At 43.5% G+C, this 20355-nt stretch overlaps 1 protein-coding gene across 2 annotated transcripts; it reads right to left on the reverse strand.

The window, feature by feature from the left end:
* Nucleotides 1-708: 708 nt before the first annotated feature.
* radil2a (Ras association and DIL domains 2a) lies at nucleotides 709-20154 on the reverse strand. 2 transcript variants are annotated; one of them, XM_089018518.1, is made up of 17 exons: nucleotides 19733-20154; nucleotides 17931-18239; nucleotides 17453-17688; nucleotides 14585-14928; nucleotides 12724-13044; nucleotides 11544-11861; nucleotides 11412-11449; nucleotides 10618-10760; nucleotides 10442-10557; nucleotides 8117-8336; nucleotides 7830-8002; nucleotides 6361-6505; nucleotides 4846-5018; nucleotides 4134-4338; nucleotides 1647-1762; nucleotides 1423-1562; nucleotides 709-1010 (listed from the first exon to the last, which is right to left on the reverse strand). In XM_089018518.1, exons 1-17 carry the CDS (start codon nucleotides 19852-19854, stop codon nucleotides 917-919), a joined length of 3213 nt encoding a protein of 1070 aa, XP_088874644.1. In that variant the 5' UTR covers nucleotides 19855-20154; the 3' UTR covers nucleotides 709-916. The 2 variants fall into 2 exon arrangements, with proteins under 2 accessions (XP_088874644.1, XP_088874643.1); XM_089018517.1 differs by having other exon boundaries at nucleotides 710-1010; nucleotides 17931-18242.
* Between the last annotated feature and the right edge of the window lie 201 nt (nucleotides 20155-20355).

The raw sequence follows: 20355 nt of genomic DNA on the forward strand, positions 1-20355 counted from the left end.
TGGTACTTTCGGGAGTATGTGAGTGATCTTTCATAAATTGCATGATCTCGTCCTTGGAATAATGCAATGTAATGATGAAAACGAGGACTGGATAAAGTTTTGATTATTGAATATTTTGATACTAAAATAAAAATAAAAATTAAAAAAAGTAATTTAAATGAAGTTCTGGTAAATCAGCTGCATTTATTTAGAAGTTTTCCACCTGAAACTGGTGACTTCAAATAACCCCCCCCCCCCCCCGCCACCATTGGCTTGAAATTCAAACGCCGTCCTTTGAACCGTGAGGCATATTTGCTAGCCACTACACACCAAGCTTCAACTCGCAAAATATTTGAAAAACAATTGAAAGGCGCTTGTAAATTAATTAATTATTATTATTATTATTATTATTAAATGAACAACCATTGTTATTACATTGAAATGTGGCCTTTGAGAGTGGATGCCGTACTCAACGCAGCCGCCAAGGGGCGAGCAAAGCCTGAATGTTTTCTTTGGAACTGTGCAGGAAATCATCAGGGTGACTTCCTATGTGCACAATTGTCGTTAGTTCTTTTCAAAACCTAAACCCCAAAAAATGTGGTGCGACACACCCTTTTCCCGACACACTGCGCGCGCGCGCGCACGCACACACACACACACACACACACACACACACACACACACACACACACACGCACACACACACGCACACACACACACACACACACACACACACACACACGCGCGCAACCTTGCCTGCACACCCATTTATTGTGCACACGTTTAAAAATTGTATAAATATGAGAAAATAGCAACGTTTTTTATATAAATAAAATGAGTTTATAGACATTGAAAAGAGAACAACAACAAAAAAAAGTTTTTGGAGTGAGAGGAGAAGCTTCCAGAGAGGAAGCAGGAAACAGTCCTGACTTCCTGTTCAGCATTTGGTCGTCTGCGAACTTTTGTTGGCATCCATGTTGGCCACGAGCAGCCTCAGAGAGTCCCCCGATGAACGAATCACTTGACGTCCACTGGAAAACAAAAATTCTTTATGGTATTTTTTTCTCTGATCCCACGTATGTGCCTACTGTGTGTAAATGTGCATATTTACTTTTTTTCTAGGGGGGAGTAAATACAAATATAAAAACCTGCATTTATGTAAAATATAAATATTACAGATATACACGTTTGCAAACAATCCACTGTAAACAAAATAAATAAATAAAATGCTAATGTCTTCTAATTCTTTTCCTTTCGGTTTTCCCTTTTGGGGTCGCCACAGAGAATCAGTGTCCTCCATCTTCAGAGGTTTGATTCGCATGTTTGTTTTATACGTTGTAAACAACCAAATTTAATTAAATTCAGCAAAAAAAAAACAAGGTTTTGTTTCAAGTTTACTTCTTTCCCGCTCCAAAAGTTCCCCCACAACACACTTGTACTTACACGGTGTAGTCCAATCCGACCAGGCTGACACCGTTGACAGCAAGGATTCGATCGCCCGTCTTCAGGTGACGGCACAAAGCGGCGGGCGAATCGGGAACGAGCGACTTGACGTAAATTCCGCTCATCCTCAGCGCCGTCTTCTGCTTATTCATAAAATCGAGATAAAGAGCATGATGAGTTTTTGGGTAAAATAGAAGCGATGGCTAGCCTGAAAGAAGCCGTACCGTGCCGTCCACCAGCGCCAAGCCGAGCCCGTGGGGGCCGCGATGAATCTCTACCGTGAATACGTCATCGCGATCGTCGTCGTCTTCTTCTTCTTTGTCCACAACACTCTCACTTTCTGCATGTTTATAGATATATAAAAAATGTCATTGAGCTCCCAGTGTGATCTTGCTAAGCGCTAATGTTCTTGCGCATGCTAAAGATGCTAAATTGCCAAGAATTGCCTTTTTTGTTGTAGGTCCAAACCGAACCTGACCAAACATCTTCTGTAGGATGAACTTTTGAAATCACTTTAGGATGTTCAGCATCTTAAAGCGAGCAAAGTTAATAACCTGTCGTATTTCAAACGCACCCCCTGCATAGCTTTTCCCAGCATCCCAAATAGACGCACACGCCGCACACACACACACACGCACACACAGATGCACACAAACATGCGCGCACGCACACACACACACACACACACACACGCACACACACACACAGAGCGTAGGTGGCGCGGCAAAAGCGCAAGCGTCCGATTAAGATTCCAGGCAGCAAGCGGACTGTAAATTGTCATGACGGGTGGCGGCTGACCAGTCGCCGTCGTTCTTTTCTGTCCTAACCTCCACGCTTCGCTGTAATTCTTGGCAGTGATTAAAGGATTAGCAAACTTTCCAAATAACATTTAAGCGACACGTAAAGCATGATGGGAGCACACTGCCACGTTTAGCCACAAATGGCAGTTTTCATTTCTGAAACCAATCATGAATCAATTGCGAGTGATTATAGTGTGAACGGAGGCTAAATATACTGTACAGCAGAATGTGAGTTGAGTGATTATGATGTGTAACCCCCCCCCAAAATCTAAACGACTACTACTTTAAAATTGTATACAGTAACGGAGGATAATAGAGTGGAACAGCTAATTACAAAGTAAGAAAAGAGCCAATGAGAGTTAAGACATCTGCTGCAGATCAAGTCAATCCTCAAACCTAATGCATCACAGCGGGAGGGGTGGATGTGTGTGGGTGGGGGTGGGAGGAGGGCTCAGGATGCATATGTGTGTGTGTGTGTGTTTCTAAAGCTACAGTTAGCAAGAGAATGGTCATCAAGTATCAGTTGACCACTGTGCCCATCCACTTGAGTACTGTAACCATCCCCAAAAATCAGTTAACCTGACAAAACCTATTAATTTATTCACTGCCATTCACAAATTTATTTGGGAATTGAAAACATGACAGAGCGCCATTCCCAAATTTGTTCAGGTTTTGTTCTCTCTTGTTTGGGCGCCGATAAAGCGCTGGCCATGGCCTCTGGCACTGTTTCTTCCTTTCCACAAGGGGCAGCATTATGCTTTTGCCATGTTAGCGCTATGTTCCAGCTTCAGCTGTTGTTAAAGCGCTATATGAACCAATACGTATGTACAGTAAAGTCTCGTTATATCGATATTGGTTATATCGATAGTACTGCTTATTACGATACTATTTCTATGAACGCAAGGAGAAAATTTACATGCAAACAGGATCGGATATATCGATAGTCCGGTTATATCAATATTTGTTCCGACTCCCGAGAATATCGATATAACGAGACTTTACTGTATATCATTGGATTTTGGACAGCCACCCTCATTTCAAGCTTATACAACTCCAGACCCATATAATTTAGGAATGAACCCTTTTTTTCTAATGAAAGAAAAGAGTGTAAGGTTTCTTATGCTCCATTGAATGTTTATGTAGTCCTAAAACTCAATATTGTGTGGGTCCGGAATTTCAAGTGACAATGACAAAAACCCTGGCACTGGAGTGGACACATTTTTGCAAGTCTCACAGTGAATTTGTTAAAAGTATAATTATTATTATTTTTATAAACTACTACATTTTCTCAGGAAAAACTTGCTAAAGTGTAACAAACAAGCATCTAACACACAGGTGTCAAAGTCAAGGCCGGGGGCCAAATCTGGCCCACCATATTATTTTATTCGGCCCGCAAAAACGAATCAAGCATGTCAAGTGCCATGATGCTAGCGAAAGTCTGAACCACAATTTCATACATTTGGATGTAAACCACAATAACAGTCATTATTCTTGACTTCAGATTTGAAAACTAGTTTCATTCATTCATTAATTTGTTGTGCACTGTTTATGTAATATGTGGAGGGGATGAAACATTCTAATGGTTTCCCCAAATTCATAACGGCCCATGAGAGGAAACCATAAATACAATGCAGCAAAAAATGAGTTTTGACACCCTTGATCTAAGACAACATTGTCCATGTGCCACCAAGCATTACAACATTTCATGTCAACATTGGAACAATCCAACAGAATTGCAACATTTAACACATGGGGACTTGAATCGTACACTTGTTGTTTTTAGCGAAGGTGGAGTCATGCACTTCACCAGAACATTTCAATTGGAAGCGGAAACGCTCTAAAGATGACCCACGACCTCTTAAGATGACCATCGGGATGTGAGTTTCGAGCTGTATGCAAGTGTGTCGTTACCGTCTTGTGATTGGGCGTCCGTCTGTTTTGCTTGCGGCGTGCTGACTTCCCACTGGGCGGCGTTACCCACCCGCTCGTGAGTTTCAGGCTTCGGGGCCGCTACCTCCTTGCTGATGCTCGGGTTGCCAGCAACATCTGGCAGCAGGCCCGCGGGACGCGAGGTCTCATCGGAGGTGGTTGCGGATGACGCGGTCACATGGTCCATCTGAGTCGACCACAGTCACATAATGCTGGTGATCATTGAGTTCATGGTAATTTAACTCATTCACTGCTATTTCCGAATTTACTTGGCAATTGAAAATATGACATACAGCGCCATTCCCAAATTTGTTTGCCGCCGCCTCCATTTCAAGCTCAGATAACTCTAGACCCATATAACTTAGGAATTATTATTTTTTTCCGATGAAAGAAGAGAATGTAAGATTTCTTACGCTGCATTGAATGTTGATGTAGTCCTAACACGCACTATTCTTTGGGCCCTACAATTTGAGTGAAAATGAAAAAAACCCTGGCACTGGAGTGGACACATTGTTGCACGTCTGGCAGTGAATGAGTTAAGGAGTGAACTCGTCCTCTCTTTGTTCTCAACAGCTAGACAATTCAATCTCTACTCTAGTCGTGTCTGACACATTATGATTTTTTTCCCGCTCGTTAGTGACATTCCAAAGCTGTTCTCACTGGTGATTGTTTTTTTTGCTTTTATTTTTTTTACCTGTGCCTCTTCTTGTGGATGGACACCTTCCCTGTGGGACGCATGGCTGACGGCCTGCTGCAGGTGGGCCAACTGCTCCAGGAGAGCCGGATCCTGGTGTGCTTCTTCTAAAAAGAAACTTCTGCTGGGCAGGATGAGTGGCGGATGCTGGTCAAAGCTCTCCAAAATGTCCGCTGCGTGCATGCACGCATACGCACACACGCACACACACACACACACACACACACACACACACACACACACACACACACACACACACACACACACACACACACACACACACACACACACACACACACACACACACACACACACACACACACACACATACACACGCACACACACATGTTCACACACAGAATCATCAAGCTAAGCACAGGTGGTAATAGTCATCAATGTTAATTAAACCGATTTAAATTGTCATCATCATGTTTGTATTGATAAAAACCGGGAAAAAAATGGTGAATGCGTTCCACTTTCAAATCACTCAAAAACAATAACTCAGTCCCACCGCTTTGCTAACATTGGCACAAAAAAGCATCGGCTTATAGTCTGGCACAATAATAAAAATTGTCAGTGTCAATTTGTGTGTTTAAGACATCCCTTTAGTAAAACATATCAAAATAAATTCTCCCCATATCGTAATATAATAAAAAAAAGTCCAAGATGGCGCTCGAGTAGGCAGCCGTCCCCAAGTGCTCTCACGTGCCTTTTTGTTTTCATGTCATTTTTGTGTTTTCCTTTGTGCGTCGTGCGGAACGGATATGGATCATTTTTCAGTATTTTCTGCCACGACATTCATCAAGGAGACTCTGCTAAGTGGCTGCGCCTTTTCGGCAGCATGAATTTGCCAGCACCATTTTTGATTGGGAGAAATGTGGGTGCCATTTGACTGTCATCTGCCATTTGACTGTCAATTGAAGCAGATTGACGTGGGACAGGAGATGTGAGACAATCTCTTTTCGTCAATGGATGCTACAACTTCGTGTTTGCTTTCAACATTTAGCTTGTAGCAGATGTGCACATTTCACCATGTCGTCCCTGATCCACTGGTGAAAAGGACATTTTGATCCTCTCCTCTTTCATCTAGAACCGCTTCATGCCACAAAGAGGGTGCAGAAAGTGCAGAAGATTGAGTTTGTGTCTTTTATGTTGTGTCACATTATTTGATATTTAGTTTTTTGTTTCTGTTTTGACTTCAAGATGGCGCCCTGAGAGTGGCTGCCTTTACAGAAGGTCCTGGATTTTGTTTTTCTACTTCTTTCTTTTCCTCTTACTTTCATCACTTTGCTGCTGTGAAATATAAATTTCTCCACTGCGAGACTAATAAAGGCTAATCCAATAAATCCAACATGTTCTCTATTTTTATAGATCTAATCTTGCGGTATTGTAACTTGTCATCGACGCAAATGGCAGTTCGACATAAGCAAAATAAATGTTTTGCGCTCGTAGTTTAGTTGGTAATGTGTACGTTGACACTAGGTGCACAACAGCTGCACATGTGCATGGACCGACCTGTCCTGCAGGCGGCGTCGGCATTTTCCGGTCCAGGAGTCCAGTCTGCTGGCCGTGTCTTGCCGGTGTTGTACCAGGTCAGCATGTGGTGCAGCTGCGCCGCATTTAATGCGGAAAACTCGGACATCAAGGCAGTCCAGGATGTCTGTAAGCAGAAGAAAGTTAAAAGCGTGTGAAAAGCGTGATGAGGATATTTGAAGACATGGAAAGTAAACGTCTTAGAAGCTTTTGGAAGAATGTCAAATAAACATTCTGTCATCTACATGCTCAAGGGACATGAAACAGGTTCTGAAAAGAGTAATGCTTGTTTGGAGGTAAACAAGCGAGACTCATATTTTGGGGTCCTAGAATTTGAGTAAAAATGACAAAAACCCTGGCATTGGAGTGGACCCATTTTTGTACATCGTCCGGCAGTGGACGAGTAAAAATCAAACTGTTCAAACAAGTACCAAACCAGAGCTTCACTAACCATTGTAATGACCCATTCCCGCCCCCCCAAAAAAACAATCAGAAATTTCCAGCATCATTTTCACAACTAATACTTCGTGACTTTCCAACAGCTTCGGCATACTGTTGACAGACAACCCGGATTGAAATCAGTTTGATGTACTTTGAGCTGAAAGGCCACAAAGATGGTGAACTCATCATCGTGGTCCACTGAAGGAAACCTCAAAAGACCAATTTTAGAAACCTCAGCGACACACAAACGCATGCACACACGCACACACACACACATCCTGCAGTTGGAACATGCACCCATTGATTATGGGCGCGTGCGGCCAGGTCGTGTCCCAGAATAACTGCGCTACTGTGCACCGCATCCACCTCATTTGCTCCAAACATCCATATGCTGCACTCCACTCACACTAGACAGGGTGGGAAAGGGTGGGGGTGTGGTAATGGTGGCCTTTTGCCAAAGAGAAAGGACTGAATAAAATGCTGTTCACTCATCCTGACTCAAGGCAGCAACATTGAGTCACACAAGGCAGCGGATTGTACCATATTTTCCGTTATATAAGGTGTACCGGAGTACAAGGCACACCCCCAACGATTGGTGTATTTTCAAACTTTTTCCATATAAAAGGCGCACTGGACTATAAGGTGCACCTTCAATGAATGAAGAAATGTTTTCCAAATATAATATATACATCTATAAAATATAAGGCACACCCCATTATAAGGCACTACAGTAGAGGCTGGGGTTAGGCACCACTTCTACAGAGGGAAATGCAGTCAGTGGCTGCTGAGAGTAGTTGTGAGACCTTTTGTGGCTCCGTATTACGTCACATATAAGGCGAAGGGTCATCCTTTGAAGAAAATGAACGCTTTTGGGTGCGCTTTATACACCATAAAATACTGTACTTTGTTGAGAGGTTAATCGGTGCGTATTTTCGGTGGAATTTACATAATGCTGAATGACAAGATTATGTGTTTTTCATGGAAAAGGTCAAACTAGTTTTAGCTCTGACCTGCAGGAGCGTTTCTTTGGGCGTGGCCAGCAGATTAACGGCGGCCGAGAGTTTCTGGAAGAAGTCGGCAGCCACGTGGGCCAGGCTGATATTCTGCAGCCAGTCCATCAGCAGGTCCAGGTTGGCCCGCATCTGGACCCCCCGCGACCACTGGTAAAAGCCCACCACAGAGCCTCCAAGACAAACACCAGCTTAGTTGAGCACATTTCCGTCCAACTCAATTTTCAGAACATTTATTGTCATAAGTGTAAACAAGGGTTAGCGCAGTTAGCCTAGCGTGCGGCTACCTCTCTCCATGAGCGTGTTGAAGAGCGAGGCGTTGATGAAGAAGAAGAGGTACGCGCACAGCTGCAGGCAGATGTCAGCATGCACCTGGAAGGAGGTGAAGAGCTGCAGCGCTTTCTTTAGGACCTCTAGAACACCACTCAGCGCATCCGGCACGCGCAAATGGCCGCTCGCTGAGAACGGGTTCCCATCCAGCATCGCCGGCAGCGTGGAGTACATACACTACGGGAAACAAAAAGATGATTTTAGTAGCTTAATAAATTAAAAAAAGCAAACAAATCAGAGTTGTTCACATCCCTGACAAATTTGAATGGAAAAAAAATTAAAGGCCTTTTCCACACGGCAACAACGAGGCACTCTAAAGAGGTTAAACCAGTGTGAAATTCAGTCCATACACCAGTTCTCATGTCATATTTTTTCCCGCTTTCTGCTCTTCCATCTCCTCTCCATGATTTACACACATGCAGTAAGCAGTCAATATGAGAAGGGTGTGTTTTGCGTGGGGGGTTTATGGCCAGGGGGGAATCATCATCCTGAGCAATGACAACCGAGCTCCACCTCGAATGCTTCCTGTGGACTTGCAAGGAAGTCAGACAAGAGGAGGATGAAATAAGCGCAAAGTTGATGACACCACCAAATTCATCTTGAGTCTCCTCATTGTTCCACAGAGGCATGACATCGCCTCCTCAGAAAAAGAGCGCTGACTCACAAAACAGCTGCTTGGTGGCCATGAAAACAAAGAGACAGTGTGGAAAGACGCTTCACTGAGTTTTCACTCCTTTTTAAATAGGACTTCTTTGGTCACTTTTTTGTCATGTACATGAGAAGTCCTCATTGTCAATGTTCTCAGCAATCCAATGTTTTTTTTGTAAAGGAAAATAAAACACACACACAACTTCCTTTCTGGAAACATAAAATGTGACGAAGTGAAAGAAGGAAATAGAGCGAGGGGGAGAGGGAGAAAGGGAGAGAAGGAAGGAGAGTGAGAGAGAGAGAGAGAGAGAGAGAGAGAGAGAGAGAGAGAGAGAGAGAGAGAGAGAGAGAGAGAGAGAGAGAGAGAGAGAGAGAGAGAGAAGAGGGGGGTTGGAGAGAGGGAGGAAGAGAGAGAGAGGAATAGAGAGAGAGTGACAAAGAGACAGAGAGAGTGAGGACGGGAGAGCGAGAGAGAGAGAGAGAGAGAGAGAGAGAGAGAGAGAGAGAGAGAGAGAGAGAGAGAGAGAGAGAGAGAGAGAGAGAGAGAGAGAGAGAGAGAGAGAGAGAGAAAGAGACAAGACAGAGAGAGGGAGAGAAAGAGACAGAGAGAGGGAGAGATGGAAGGAGTGAGAGAGAGAGACAGAGGGGGTGGAGAGAGGGAGGAGAGAGAGAGAGTGACAAAGAGACAGAGAGAGTGAGTGAGGGTGAGAGTGTGAGAGTGAGTGTGAGTGTGAGAGAGAGTGAGTGAGAGAGAGAGAGAGAGAGAGAGAGAGAGAGAGAGAGAGAGAGAGAGAGAGAGAGAGAGAGAGAGGACGGGAGAGTGAGAGTGAGAGAGACAGAGACAGAGAGAAACAGAAAGAGACAGAGATAGAGAGAGGGAGAGAGAGAGAGAGAGAGAGAGAGAGAGAGGGGGGGGGGGGGTGGAGAGAGGGAGGAAGAGAGAGAGAGTGACAAAGAGACAGAGAGAGTGAGGACGGGAGAGTGAGTGAGGGTGAGAGTGTGAGAGTGAGAGAGTGAGAGAGTGAGTGTGAGTGTGTTATATGTGCAATATGTGTTTTTTGGCACACGAGTGTTTTTGGGTGAGAATATGTGGATTTTTGGTGTGTGTGTGTGTGATAATTATTGGTGTGAAAGTGTTTTGCGTATCCGCCAGGCCTTTCCTGCCCACTGAGGGCTGCAGATAAGGCCAGCTGATCTTTCCATTGTGTGTGCCGCTTGTTTACACAGTACACTTTCCGAAAAACATTGGGTGAGTGATTGTGTCACTGCATGTAAGAGCATGTCTGTGTGCGCGTGTTCGTATGTGTGTGTGTGTGTGTGTGTGTGTGTGTGTGTGTGTGTGTGTGTGTGTGTGTGTGTGTGTGAGTGGGGGGTTGTGAATGCGTCTAAGTATCTATGAAAGTATGTGCCATAGTAGAATTCATTTTTGAGCATTTATTGTAAATTTCAAAGCGGGGTTGTTCCTTTTAATTAGTTTTACTTTGTAGCGATATATTTTACTTGAGTGCGTTTTAGTATTACTTTTATTTATGAATGTGTATTTTGGTGGCCGGATTTTTGGTGAAATACTTAAAAAAAAACACATCCTGGTAAATATAGAGTAGTAAAAATATGAGTCAGTGTTTTCAAGTGACCTTGGTGAGATAGTAGACAGACTGCTGGAAGGTGAACATGATGACCTCCTCCAGCACCGTCATGGCCTCCTCGCAGGCAGCACGAGTGGACGCCATCTCCTCCTCATCCATCAGACCTGTTGGTGGGACGCTCAGGTGAGTGATGGAAGTGGTAACGGACTTTGTTGACAGCTCACCTGTCTGGGGGGAGTCCTTCACGGCAGCTATAAGCCGAGGGACGTGATGCTGGATGAAGTGCAGAAGCTCGATGGTGTTGGCCATCCACGCGGCCAGGGGGCGCAGACTTGAGATCACTTCTTGCGTCTGCGTTGGGGGGTTGCTAATGGCGACAAACAGCAGGAGAGGAATTATTTGTGTCAATGAACTTCGCGGGTGTCCAAGTCAAGGCGCAACACATTATTTTATCCGGGAAATTTCATGATGCGAGCTGGTAATGTAAAAAAATCTTCATGGTATCAGGAGATTTAACACACATTTTGACAATTCTAAGCTAGTTTATAGTGTCACTTTTCAACCTGGGAAAAGGATATCGGTTCTCAACCGATTACATATTTTTGAGGGATGGGGCAACAAAAAATAAGTCTGGTATATAGGTGTCAAAGTCAAGGCGCGCGGGCCAAATCCGACCCACCACATCATTTTATTCGGCCTGCGAAAGCAAATCAAGCATGTCAAGTGCCATGATGCTTGCTAAAGTCCAAAGCAATATTTCAAATTGTCCCATGTAAACCACAATAACTGTCACTATTTTTGACTTTAGATTTGAAAACTAGTTATTCATTAATTTGTTGTGAGCTCTACATGCAATATGTGAAGGGATGAAACTTTCTAATGGCTTCCCCAAATTCATAATAGCCCTCGAGTGGAAACTGTAACTACAATGTCGGCAAAAAATGAATTTGACACCATTTTTGTACTTGATTTGATCTTTGCTAAAAACACAGGCAGTGCAGAGCTTGTGTCCACTCACTTCTCTGATTGCATTGAGGCAAGCTCCTTGGTCTTGTCCTGTCACACATTAAAAACATGTTATGTTCTCGCTGAAGATGAGTGAAGTTGTGTCGAGGAAAAATGAGGGTGCATTTGTGAAGACGTCATGTACCCAGACAACTTCCTGCACACGCGCCGCCATGTTTAGCAGGAGGCGCCTGAAGCGGTCAAGGTCCCGCGCGGCAGCCGAACGTCGGATGCACAGGCTGAGGAGGAAGGCGGCCGTCAGCTTTGATCCGGCGTCTGTGGGTTCTGCCATGTTCATGATCTTCTGCAGAACCTCGTCCTCTTGCTCCGCATCGTAGTTTAGCGTCACAGCATTTTCTGGAAAATCGTCTGGAGTGACGACAGGAGGCCAGCCGCACGATTGACAGGTTGTCGGCGGGTTGTCGGCCCTGTTAGGACAGAGGCGCCTCATCCAGGGAGGCGTCTGCAGAAAGGTCACTCGATTTAACGCAGCATGACAAAAACAAAAGCAAAATGAGCTATCTAAATATGCAATACTAGGTATTTCTCAATTTGTTGTGCACTCCATGTCTAATTAAGGAGTGGATGAAACCTTCTCATCGGAAATCGGAACTACAATGTGGCCCACGGCAAATAATTACTTTGACACCACTGCTGTAGAAAAATACAAAGCTAGCATTGGTGTCATTATACTGAATGTATATAAAAAATGGGAACATAACGTTTGATTACCTTGATGAATTTACAACAGATCTCAATCTCAAAATTTCCCAAAATAGAAAATTTATGAAAAAAAAAATTGCCAACTAATAGCAAAACTAATAGTCGACTTGGACATCGTTAATGGATTTTTTTGGGGGACAGGGGTGATCGCAATTTTGACGTTTGAAAGGAAAAAAATCCATTCATTTTTATTCAATAAATGTTAAAAATATACAAAATATTTAGAGTGGATACAAAGTCAGGCATATTTTTTAGGGGTTTATGATGTTTTTGGTGTGTTTTGGAGGATTTTTTTTAATCAGAAAATACTTATTGGAGTTTTATCCATTTTTTTTTTTGGGGTGCAAAAAAAAAATATCAATATATTTGCAATGTGTGATTTTTTTTTGCAGAATTTTGCTTTTCACAGCTCAGCTTGACCCTTTTGTAGAATTTTATCCCTTAAAATGTACAATTTTAAGGGATTAAACTTTTAATGTCATCAGAGTCCACTGAACTTTTTTTTCCTGATGTGGTAGAAATATGTCATCATCAAAAAAAAAAAAAAAAAAACACACACACACTAATTAAAAAAAACAACAACAACAAAAAACGTTTAGAACCTTTTTCTGCAGGGGTCTTGCCGCCATGCCGGTGGGGTCCTTGAACATGAACAGGTAATGCTCCCCCAAAGCCACCAGGTCGCCGGGGTGAAGCTCCGCCTCTTCCTTCAGGGGAACCCCGTTTTTGGTGACAGAGGCACCGTGGAGCGGCTTGAGCATGGTGGCTGTATCCAGACGGCGCACGCGACAGTGGCGGGGGAGGACGTCGGGGGCGAAGAGCAGGATGTCCACTTTCAGACACTCCTCATCCTCGCCGGCGCGATGCTCGGCGCAATGGCCTAAAACCGTGCTGCTCCCACTGAGCAGATAAATGACAAAATCCTGCAAAAATAAAAAAATAAAAACGATTCAAATCAAATTGTAGAGCGCGGAAGTCAAATTCAGGGCCGGGCGGCCAAATCTGGCTAAACACATCATTTTATTCGGCCTGCGAATGCAAATCAAACTTGGGAAATTCCATGATGCTTGCTAAAGTCAAACCAAAATTTAAAATTGTCCCATGTAAACCACAACAACAGCCATTATTTTTTACTTCAAATTTGAAAACTAATTATTCATTAATTTGTGATGTTCTAGATCATGTTGAAGGACCAGTTGTCATCTTGCTTTTATTCCCTGCGCGTCAAGATGCATTTGAGATGTCCGCATGTCGACGATGTCCCCCTCCCGTGGGCCTCTGTGGTCACATGACTCGACTCCACTCGGGCTTAAGTGGACAATTTTAGGGCTTGCTCGAAGGCGAAAGGTTAAGACTTTAGACTTACACCTGTCTGCTTCAGACCAGACAACAAACACCAAGTGCTCCCGGATTTCTGGAGGTGAGGCGTCATATAATTGGATGGCCCCTCCCCCAACTCTCACACACTCTCAGAATAACCCCACTGGCTTGTAATCGGGTTTATCTCTTCGTGTGTGTGTGTGTGTGTGTGTGTGTGTGTGTGTGTGTGTGTGTGTGTGTGTGTGTGTGTGTCCTCCTCATGCTCCCCCAGCGTGTGCCAACAAAAGGACATCCTGTCCTGTCCGTCACACACTTCACTGACAGAACTTTATTGTTATGCACAAAGTGTGTTTGAACAGTCCAATTAAACCTAATGAATTTATCAAAAACAGGAACAGTGTCCAACTCATTTTTTTTTGCCACCGGCAACATTGTGGTTCTGCTTTGCCCTCGAGGGCTGTTATGAATTTGGGGAAGCCATTTGAATGTTTGAATGCACAACAAATTGATGAATGACTAGTTTTCAAATTTGAGGTAAAAAATAATGACTGTTATTGTGGTTTACATACGACAATTTGAAATTTTGATTCGGACTTTAGCAAGCATCATGGATTTTGATTTGCTTTCGCTGGCCGAACATAATGATGTGGCGGGCCAGATTTGGCCGTCGGGCCTTGACTTTGACACCTGTGGACATTGAATAACAGTGAATGGAAAATGAAAGGCAATCTGAATTGGTATCAGTGAAGATTAAATTTTAAAAAGTACTCAATAAAAGGAAATTCATTTGAATTTTTTTTTTTTTGCAATTTAATTAACTATTTTAGTGGATCGATGTATTTTATAGATACTGTCTTATAATACGAATGTGATGCTTCATTGACAATACATCTGTGTAAGCTCTCAGTCGTACAGGAGTGGGTGGTCGGTCGATGAAAAGGTTTCTTCAGCTGTCATCTGTACTTCTTCGAAGGTGTCAGACATTTCGCTTCTCATCCATGAGGAGCGAAACGTCCGTACAGATGACGGCTGAAGAAACCTTTTCATCGATCTTCATTGATAATGCAATTCATTTATTATAGTATTCATATATTAACTTTTTTTATATATTACATTAGAAAAAAGTAAAAAGTAGTATGTCACCTGTCTGTGGTTGTATCCCTGGAGGAGCAGAAAGTAGGGGAAGTCAAAAGGCGGGTGAATTGAGTACTGGGTGGCGTTGTCATCGCTGCTTTCGGTCTCTTCTTTCTCCATGCCCAACAACCCCAGGACGTCTTTGTCCTCGTCGTTGTCCTTGTCCCGATCCTGGTTCCGGACCTGGGATCGTTGCACCGCCCGGGCCTCCTTGCCCATGGCGCTCAGGTCCATTTCACTCAGGCTCCTCCAAAAATCCGTCCCATCCGCAGCTGCGAGCAGGCTGCTGTCCACCAAAAGCGAGGTGGCCCTGGAGCGGTTCCGCTGAAGCTTGCGTGCTTGAGCATTGATGCCTGGACACAACAAAACGTATAATCAAAATCAGGATGGACTTCAATGACTTCTTAATTTCTGCACAGTCATCCTGAACACAACAAGGCACCCCCAATCCCCACTCATGGAAACATATGCAACAGACCGTAAAGAGGTACAAAATAATAAATGGTAAGTCCTTCCAAACTACCGTATCTTCCAGTGTATAAGGCGCACCGGAGTATAAGGCGCACCCCCACTAAACAGTGTATTTTCTAATTTTCTTTCATATATAAGGCGCATCGGACAGTAAGGCACACCTTCAATGAACAAAGTTTTTCAGATATATTATATAAATATATAAAAGTCTTGCATTTAATTAAGGTACACCACATTATAAGACACTACAGTCGTGACTGGGGTTACGCACTACTTCTTCTACAGGGGAAATAGAGTCGGTGGCTGCCGACAGGAGTTGCGAGACCTGCTGTGGCTCAATATTATTTGGATTGGATTATCCATTATTAAATTCGCAGTGGAGAAATTTACATTTGACAGCAGCAAAGTGATGAAAGTAAGAGGAAAGGAAGAAGTATAAAAACAAAATACAGGACCTGCTGAAAAACGTCTGTGTAAGCTCTCAGTCGTACAGGAGTGGACCATCGATGAGAAGGTTTCTTCAGCCGTCATCTGTACTTTTTTTGAAGGTGTCGGACGTTTCGCCTCCTATCCAAGAGGCTTCGTCAGCGAACTAAAGTCTGACTGGTCGTATCGGCCCCATTTATATATCCCTAATGTCCAGACATGGTGGCGCCGGACACAGCTATGATAGGTCCCTACTCTCAGGTTGGGGGGGGGGGGGGGGGGCAGGGGACCCCTCCCTGTGGCCCCACTGATTGTTCCTACATTCCTGACTAGCGACTGGCCTATTACCCCCACACCCCCCGGTATCACCTCATCAGCATAACGACCCTCATCAGCATTGCGAAAGTTGCCTAACCTGTTTTGCCTAAGCAGGCTATTGTATGAACGATCCAAATTGAACCTCACCCCAACAAACCGGTTTAATGAAGGATTTTGTTGTTTTATAAGAATCGCTTCTTTTACCCCCCTTTCAAACCATCTATGTTCTTTCGCTAAGATTTTAACCTCATTGTCGTCAAATGAGTGGTTGCTAGCTTTTAGGTGCAAATGTACTGCCGATTGAGGCCCACTAGTATTATCCCTGCGATGTTGATAAAGTCTTTTTTTGAGAATTTGTTGAGTCTCCCCAATGTACTGCTCTTTACAATTTTCATTCTTACAATGTATGGAATAAACTACATTACTTTGTTTTTCATTTGGTAGCCTATCTTTTGGATGCACTAATTTTTGCCTTAACGTGTTTATCGGTTAGAAATAAGTAGGAATTTTATGTTATATGACCTGCTGTAAAGGCAGCCACTCTCGTGGCGCCATCTTGGAAGTCAAAAGAAAAAAACAAAAACAAATGAACACTGGCGTGTCTGGCTGCCGCTGCTCACCCGCATAAAAACGTATCCTGTGACTGTATTATTTATTTATTTTATGTTATTATTATAATGTGACACAATACAAAAACACAGACAGTGATTCAATCTTAAGCACTTTTTGCACCCTCTTTGTTGTATGAAGCAGTTGTAGATGAAAGAAGAGAAAATCAAAGTGTCCTTTTCACCAATGGATCAGGGACATCATGGTGAAATGTCTGCTACAAGCTAAATGTTGAAAGCAAACACGAAGCTGTAGCATCCATTGACGAAAAGAGACTGTCTCACACATCCCATGTAAATCCGCTTCAATTCCAAGCAGCGACAGTTCCACATACGCATTGGCGCTCTGCACTGACGCTCCTTTCTTTTAATCGCGGGATTCATCATACAGCAGCAAACTGTCCAACCGCACCGACAGCAACTTACATATAAGGCGCAGGTTGATCTTTTGATGAAAATCAAGACTTTTGGGTGCGCCTTATACACCAGAAAATACGGTAATTTTCGACAACAACCACAATCCCTTCAAAATCCGGAGAATGAAACGATCACAGAATATTCTCGGATTTACTCAAATCCACACATTCCAGTTCATCCGGAGGATTTCTGGGACTTCCTGCGCAAGTACGAAGCACTTATCATTTGGCACTTTGGATGCCTTTGCGTCATAAACAAAGATAAGGACAGCTTTGGTCTCCTGTGGCTGCCTTCCAATGAGAGATATGCAGGAGACAAAGGGCCAATCCCATAAAGGGCTGACTTTGCATCTCCCTTAAATCATTCCGCCGGGCCACAAACGCCACTGATGGAGTGTGAGGTGCACAAATATATACAGTAAAGTCTCGTTATATCGATATTCAAGGGAGTCCAAAAAAATATCGATATAACCGGGACTATCGATATATCCGACCCTGTTTGCATGTAATTTTCTCCGTGCGTGCATAGAAATAGTATCGATATAACCGGGACTATCGATATATCCGATATCGATATAACGAGACTTTACTGTATATATATAGTCCACATCAATCACAAAGGGGGCCATGTGATATACCTGCCGTGACGGTGTCCCGCTCATTCAGACTCTGCTCTTCCACTCGGCGCCTCAGCTGGATCTCAAAGCGGCGCGAGAATCCTTCTTTGGGTTTCCACAGCGACTGCAGGACCAGTGGTTTCTCGTGGTCACCCACCACGCGGAAACATTCCTGCCGCCACTGGCCGCCCGTGCCTGTCTGACCGATCACATCGCACAGCACGTAGTCGCCGGCGTCCGCTCTCTCCAGATTGTACCTGAAGGAGGCCAAACAAATGCCAGCTGAGAGTATCTAGTCATAATTTGCCAATGAAGTTGATCGTTTCCTCTTTAGTTACAGAAAATGTGAATGAAAAGAGTTTAGCTATTTTTTCCATGAAAAACTGATTTTATATGTTTTAAAAAAATCAAAAAATGGCAAAATGGCTGCCAGTCAATGTGTTCAATTATTTTAATGGCATCTGATTGAAAATGTTGTCCGATCTTGCATGATTCTGACCTGTCCAGAGCTTCTTTGAGAAGCTCCTTGGCGCTGGACTGTGTGGTGGCTAGGACGCTTTTATAGTTGGCGCCCTGGCAAATGTCGCTGCCGAAAATCTTGAGGATGCCAGGCACCGACAACTGGCAGGACAGCTCGGCCGGGTCGTCTTGCTCTGTGGTTGAGGCCGATCCGCTCTCACTTCGGTTGAGGTTGGGGCTGTGGTTGAAGACGCCTGAGAGTCGCTTGTTGTTGTTGTGGCGCCGGATTTTGGACTTGGCCGGCTGCCGGACGCCTGAACTCTCGGCCGAACGGCCCGTGCTGGTTGAACTGCTGGGACATGGACAACACAAGGTAACATAATCTGAACAAAAAAAATTATACAGATTCATCACGTACTGTAAATCCCGATTGAATCTGCCAGTAACTGAGGTCTCCCCAAAAGGTTAATAATGTTCCTAAATGAAAGTACAGTGAGACCTCACCTTACAAACACCTTATCTTACAAACTTTTCGTCTTACAAACGTCGAATTTATGAAAATTAAACCTTATAATAAGCACTATTTTCATAATACACACCCACCACGGCTGGCGGAGTGATCTTCGGCGGAAGCACACGACCGAACAGCACCAGAGGTTAAGTTACCAACAGTCCTTATGGAAGGTAACTCTCCTTCCATAAGCCATCAACGACCATCAAAAAGGTATATAAAACATTATTTTACAGCACAGTTTATTTCTTTAATTACAGTCCTCATGTAATGTGCCTCTCTTTCCAAACAGCAATTCCGTTTGACCTTCGACCTCCAACGCCATTCCATCAAGCCATAAATGACCATCACAATTGTAAATAAAGTGACTTTATGATACAATGCAGTGTATTTCTTTCATTACAATACAATAGCACATTTATTATACATAGAATAAGGTATGTTGTGTGTAGTTTTAAGGCTTATTTAGTTGAAAAGTATATTTTATGGAAACCCGGGAACGGATTATTCTCATTTTAATGTTTTCCTATGGGAATTTTTTTTTTAGATACACAGTTTTCGCCTTACACACGCTGTCTGGGAACCAATTAAGTTCGTAAGTTGAGGTCTCACTGTACTCAACACACAGTCACAATATTTTTACATGAAGATATCACACATTATTTTTGTCTAAGTAAATCTCTTCAGCTCACTTAACGCCCAAAGACATGACATCTGTCCGATATTAGAATCATGCAGAAAGCCTTTAATAGTCCCATAATGGGGCCATTTGCAAATCAAATATCAAAGTGACTGTGATACAAACCAAAACAAATGACATTGAGAGCTCCAACCACAACTTGATTGTAGCAGTGGTGAGGCAGCGCACTTTCCAAGCATGTTTTGAACCCCTTGAAAATATTTCTAAATCATTGCTGCTCTTGATTTGCTTTTGTTCCAAGTGTATCTTTACTCAGTTTTCCTTTAGGGATGATGCATAAAAGGGACATCTAAAATCAAAGCGCAGGTGGACATTAATTTGATTCCATTTTTGCAAAAAGCAAAGGAGTCAGTTTGCAGAGTGACTGGAGTAGTGATGAGTTCCAGTTCATGGGATAAAGCCACCAAAGAGGCTCCCCTTGTCATACAGAATTATGTAATTAAAGAATTATGCAATTAAAAAGTAGAGTACTGTGTAAATTAGAATACTTGTGGAGTAGTATGAGTAGTAGGTAAATAGAAAAGGTAAATCAGAGAGCAAATGATACAAAGTAGAGTCCAGTCAGGTTGTATCATATTTAGCATTTATGTGTAACATATAATGGAGTTAAGTTACACTAAGTGGATCTTACTGTGTTGATCCATTGCTGGCTTTCCGGCCAAGTTGGGCGAGTCTCTTCTTGGGGGAGCGGATAAGTAAGCCCACCACGGCCGTCTGTTTATTGGCGTGGCTGTTTCTTTCGTCGCTAATCATCTTCTTCCTCGAATATCAACACACCAACATCTTCTCCGTTTTTACGTCCACATTTTGAGGAGGGGGTCCAAAATCACCGTTGTAACTCGCCCTCCACTTGGCGTCCATGAGAGCAGCTTGTAGCTTGTTTAGTTAGTCCGTTGGCGAGGACAATTCCAGGACGCCTGTCCACTACAGAGAAGATGCCAGGACCAAATATGTTTGTGGGAGATGAGCAAGTGGAGGGGAAGGGCGTATGTCCGTCGGTTGTTCGGGAATGCGTGAAGTTTGTGAAACTGACGCTATCCGCAGCCTACCGGAGTTCCCTCCCCTCTGTCACTTCCCATCACGAGCACGCGCGACTGGGGAGAAGAAAGTGTAGCGCGCACGCACACGTGGTCGGGTCAACAAGCCTGCCACTACCTTCAGTCCAATTATGAGCTCGACCTCCCAAAACGACATTTCGGCATCATTAAATCTACATTGAAGATAATTATTTCGGCATACAGCTGTTCAGTGTTA

The sequence above is a fragment of the Hippocampus bargibanti genome, linkage group LG17, assembly GCF_051943395.1.
Source record: "Hippocampus bargibanti isolate YZ-2025 linkage group LG17, ASM5194339v1, whole genome shotgun sequence".
Lineage (NCBI taxonomy): Eukaryota > Metazoa > Chordata > Actinopteri > Syngnathiformes > Syngnathidae > Hippocampus > Hippocampus bargibanti.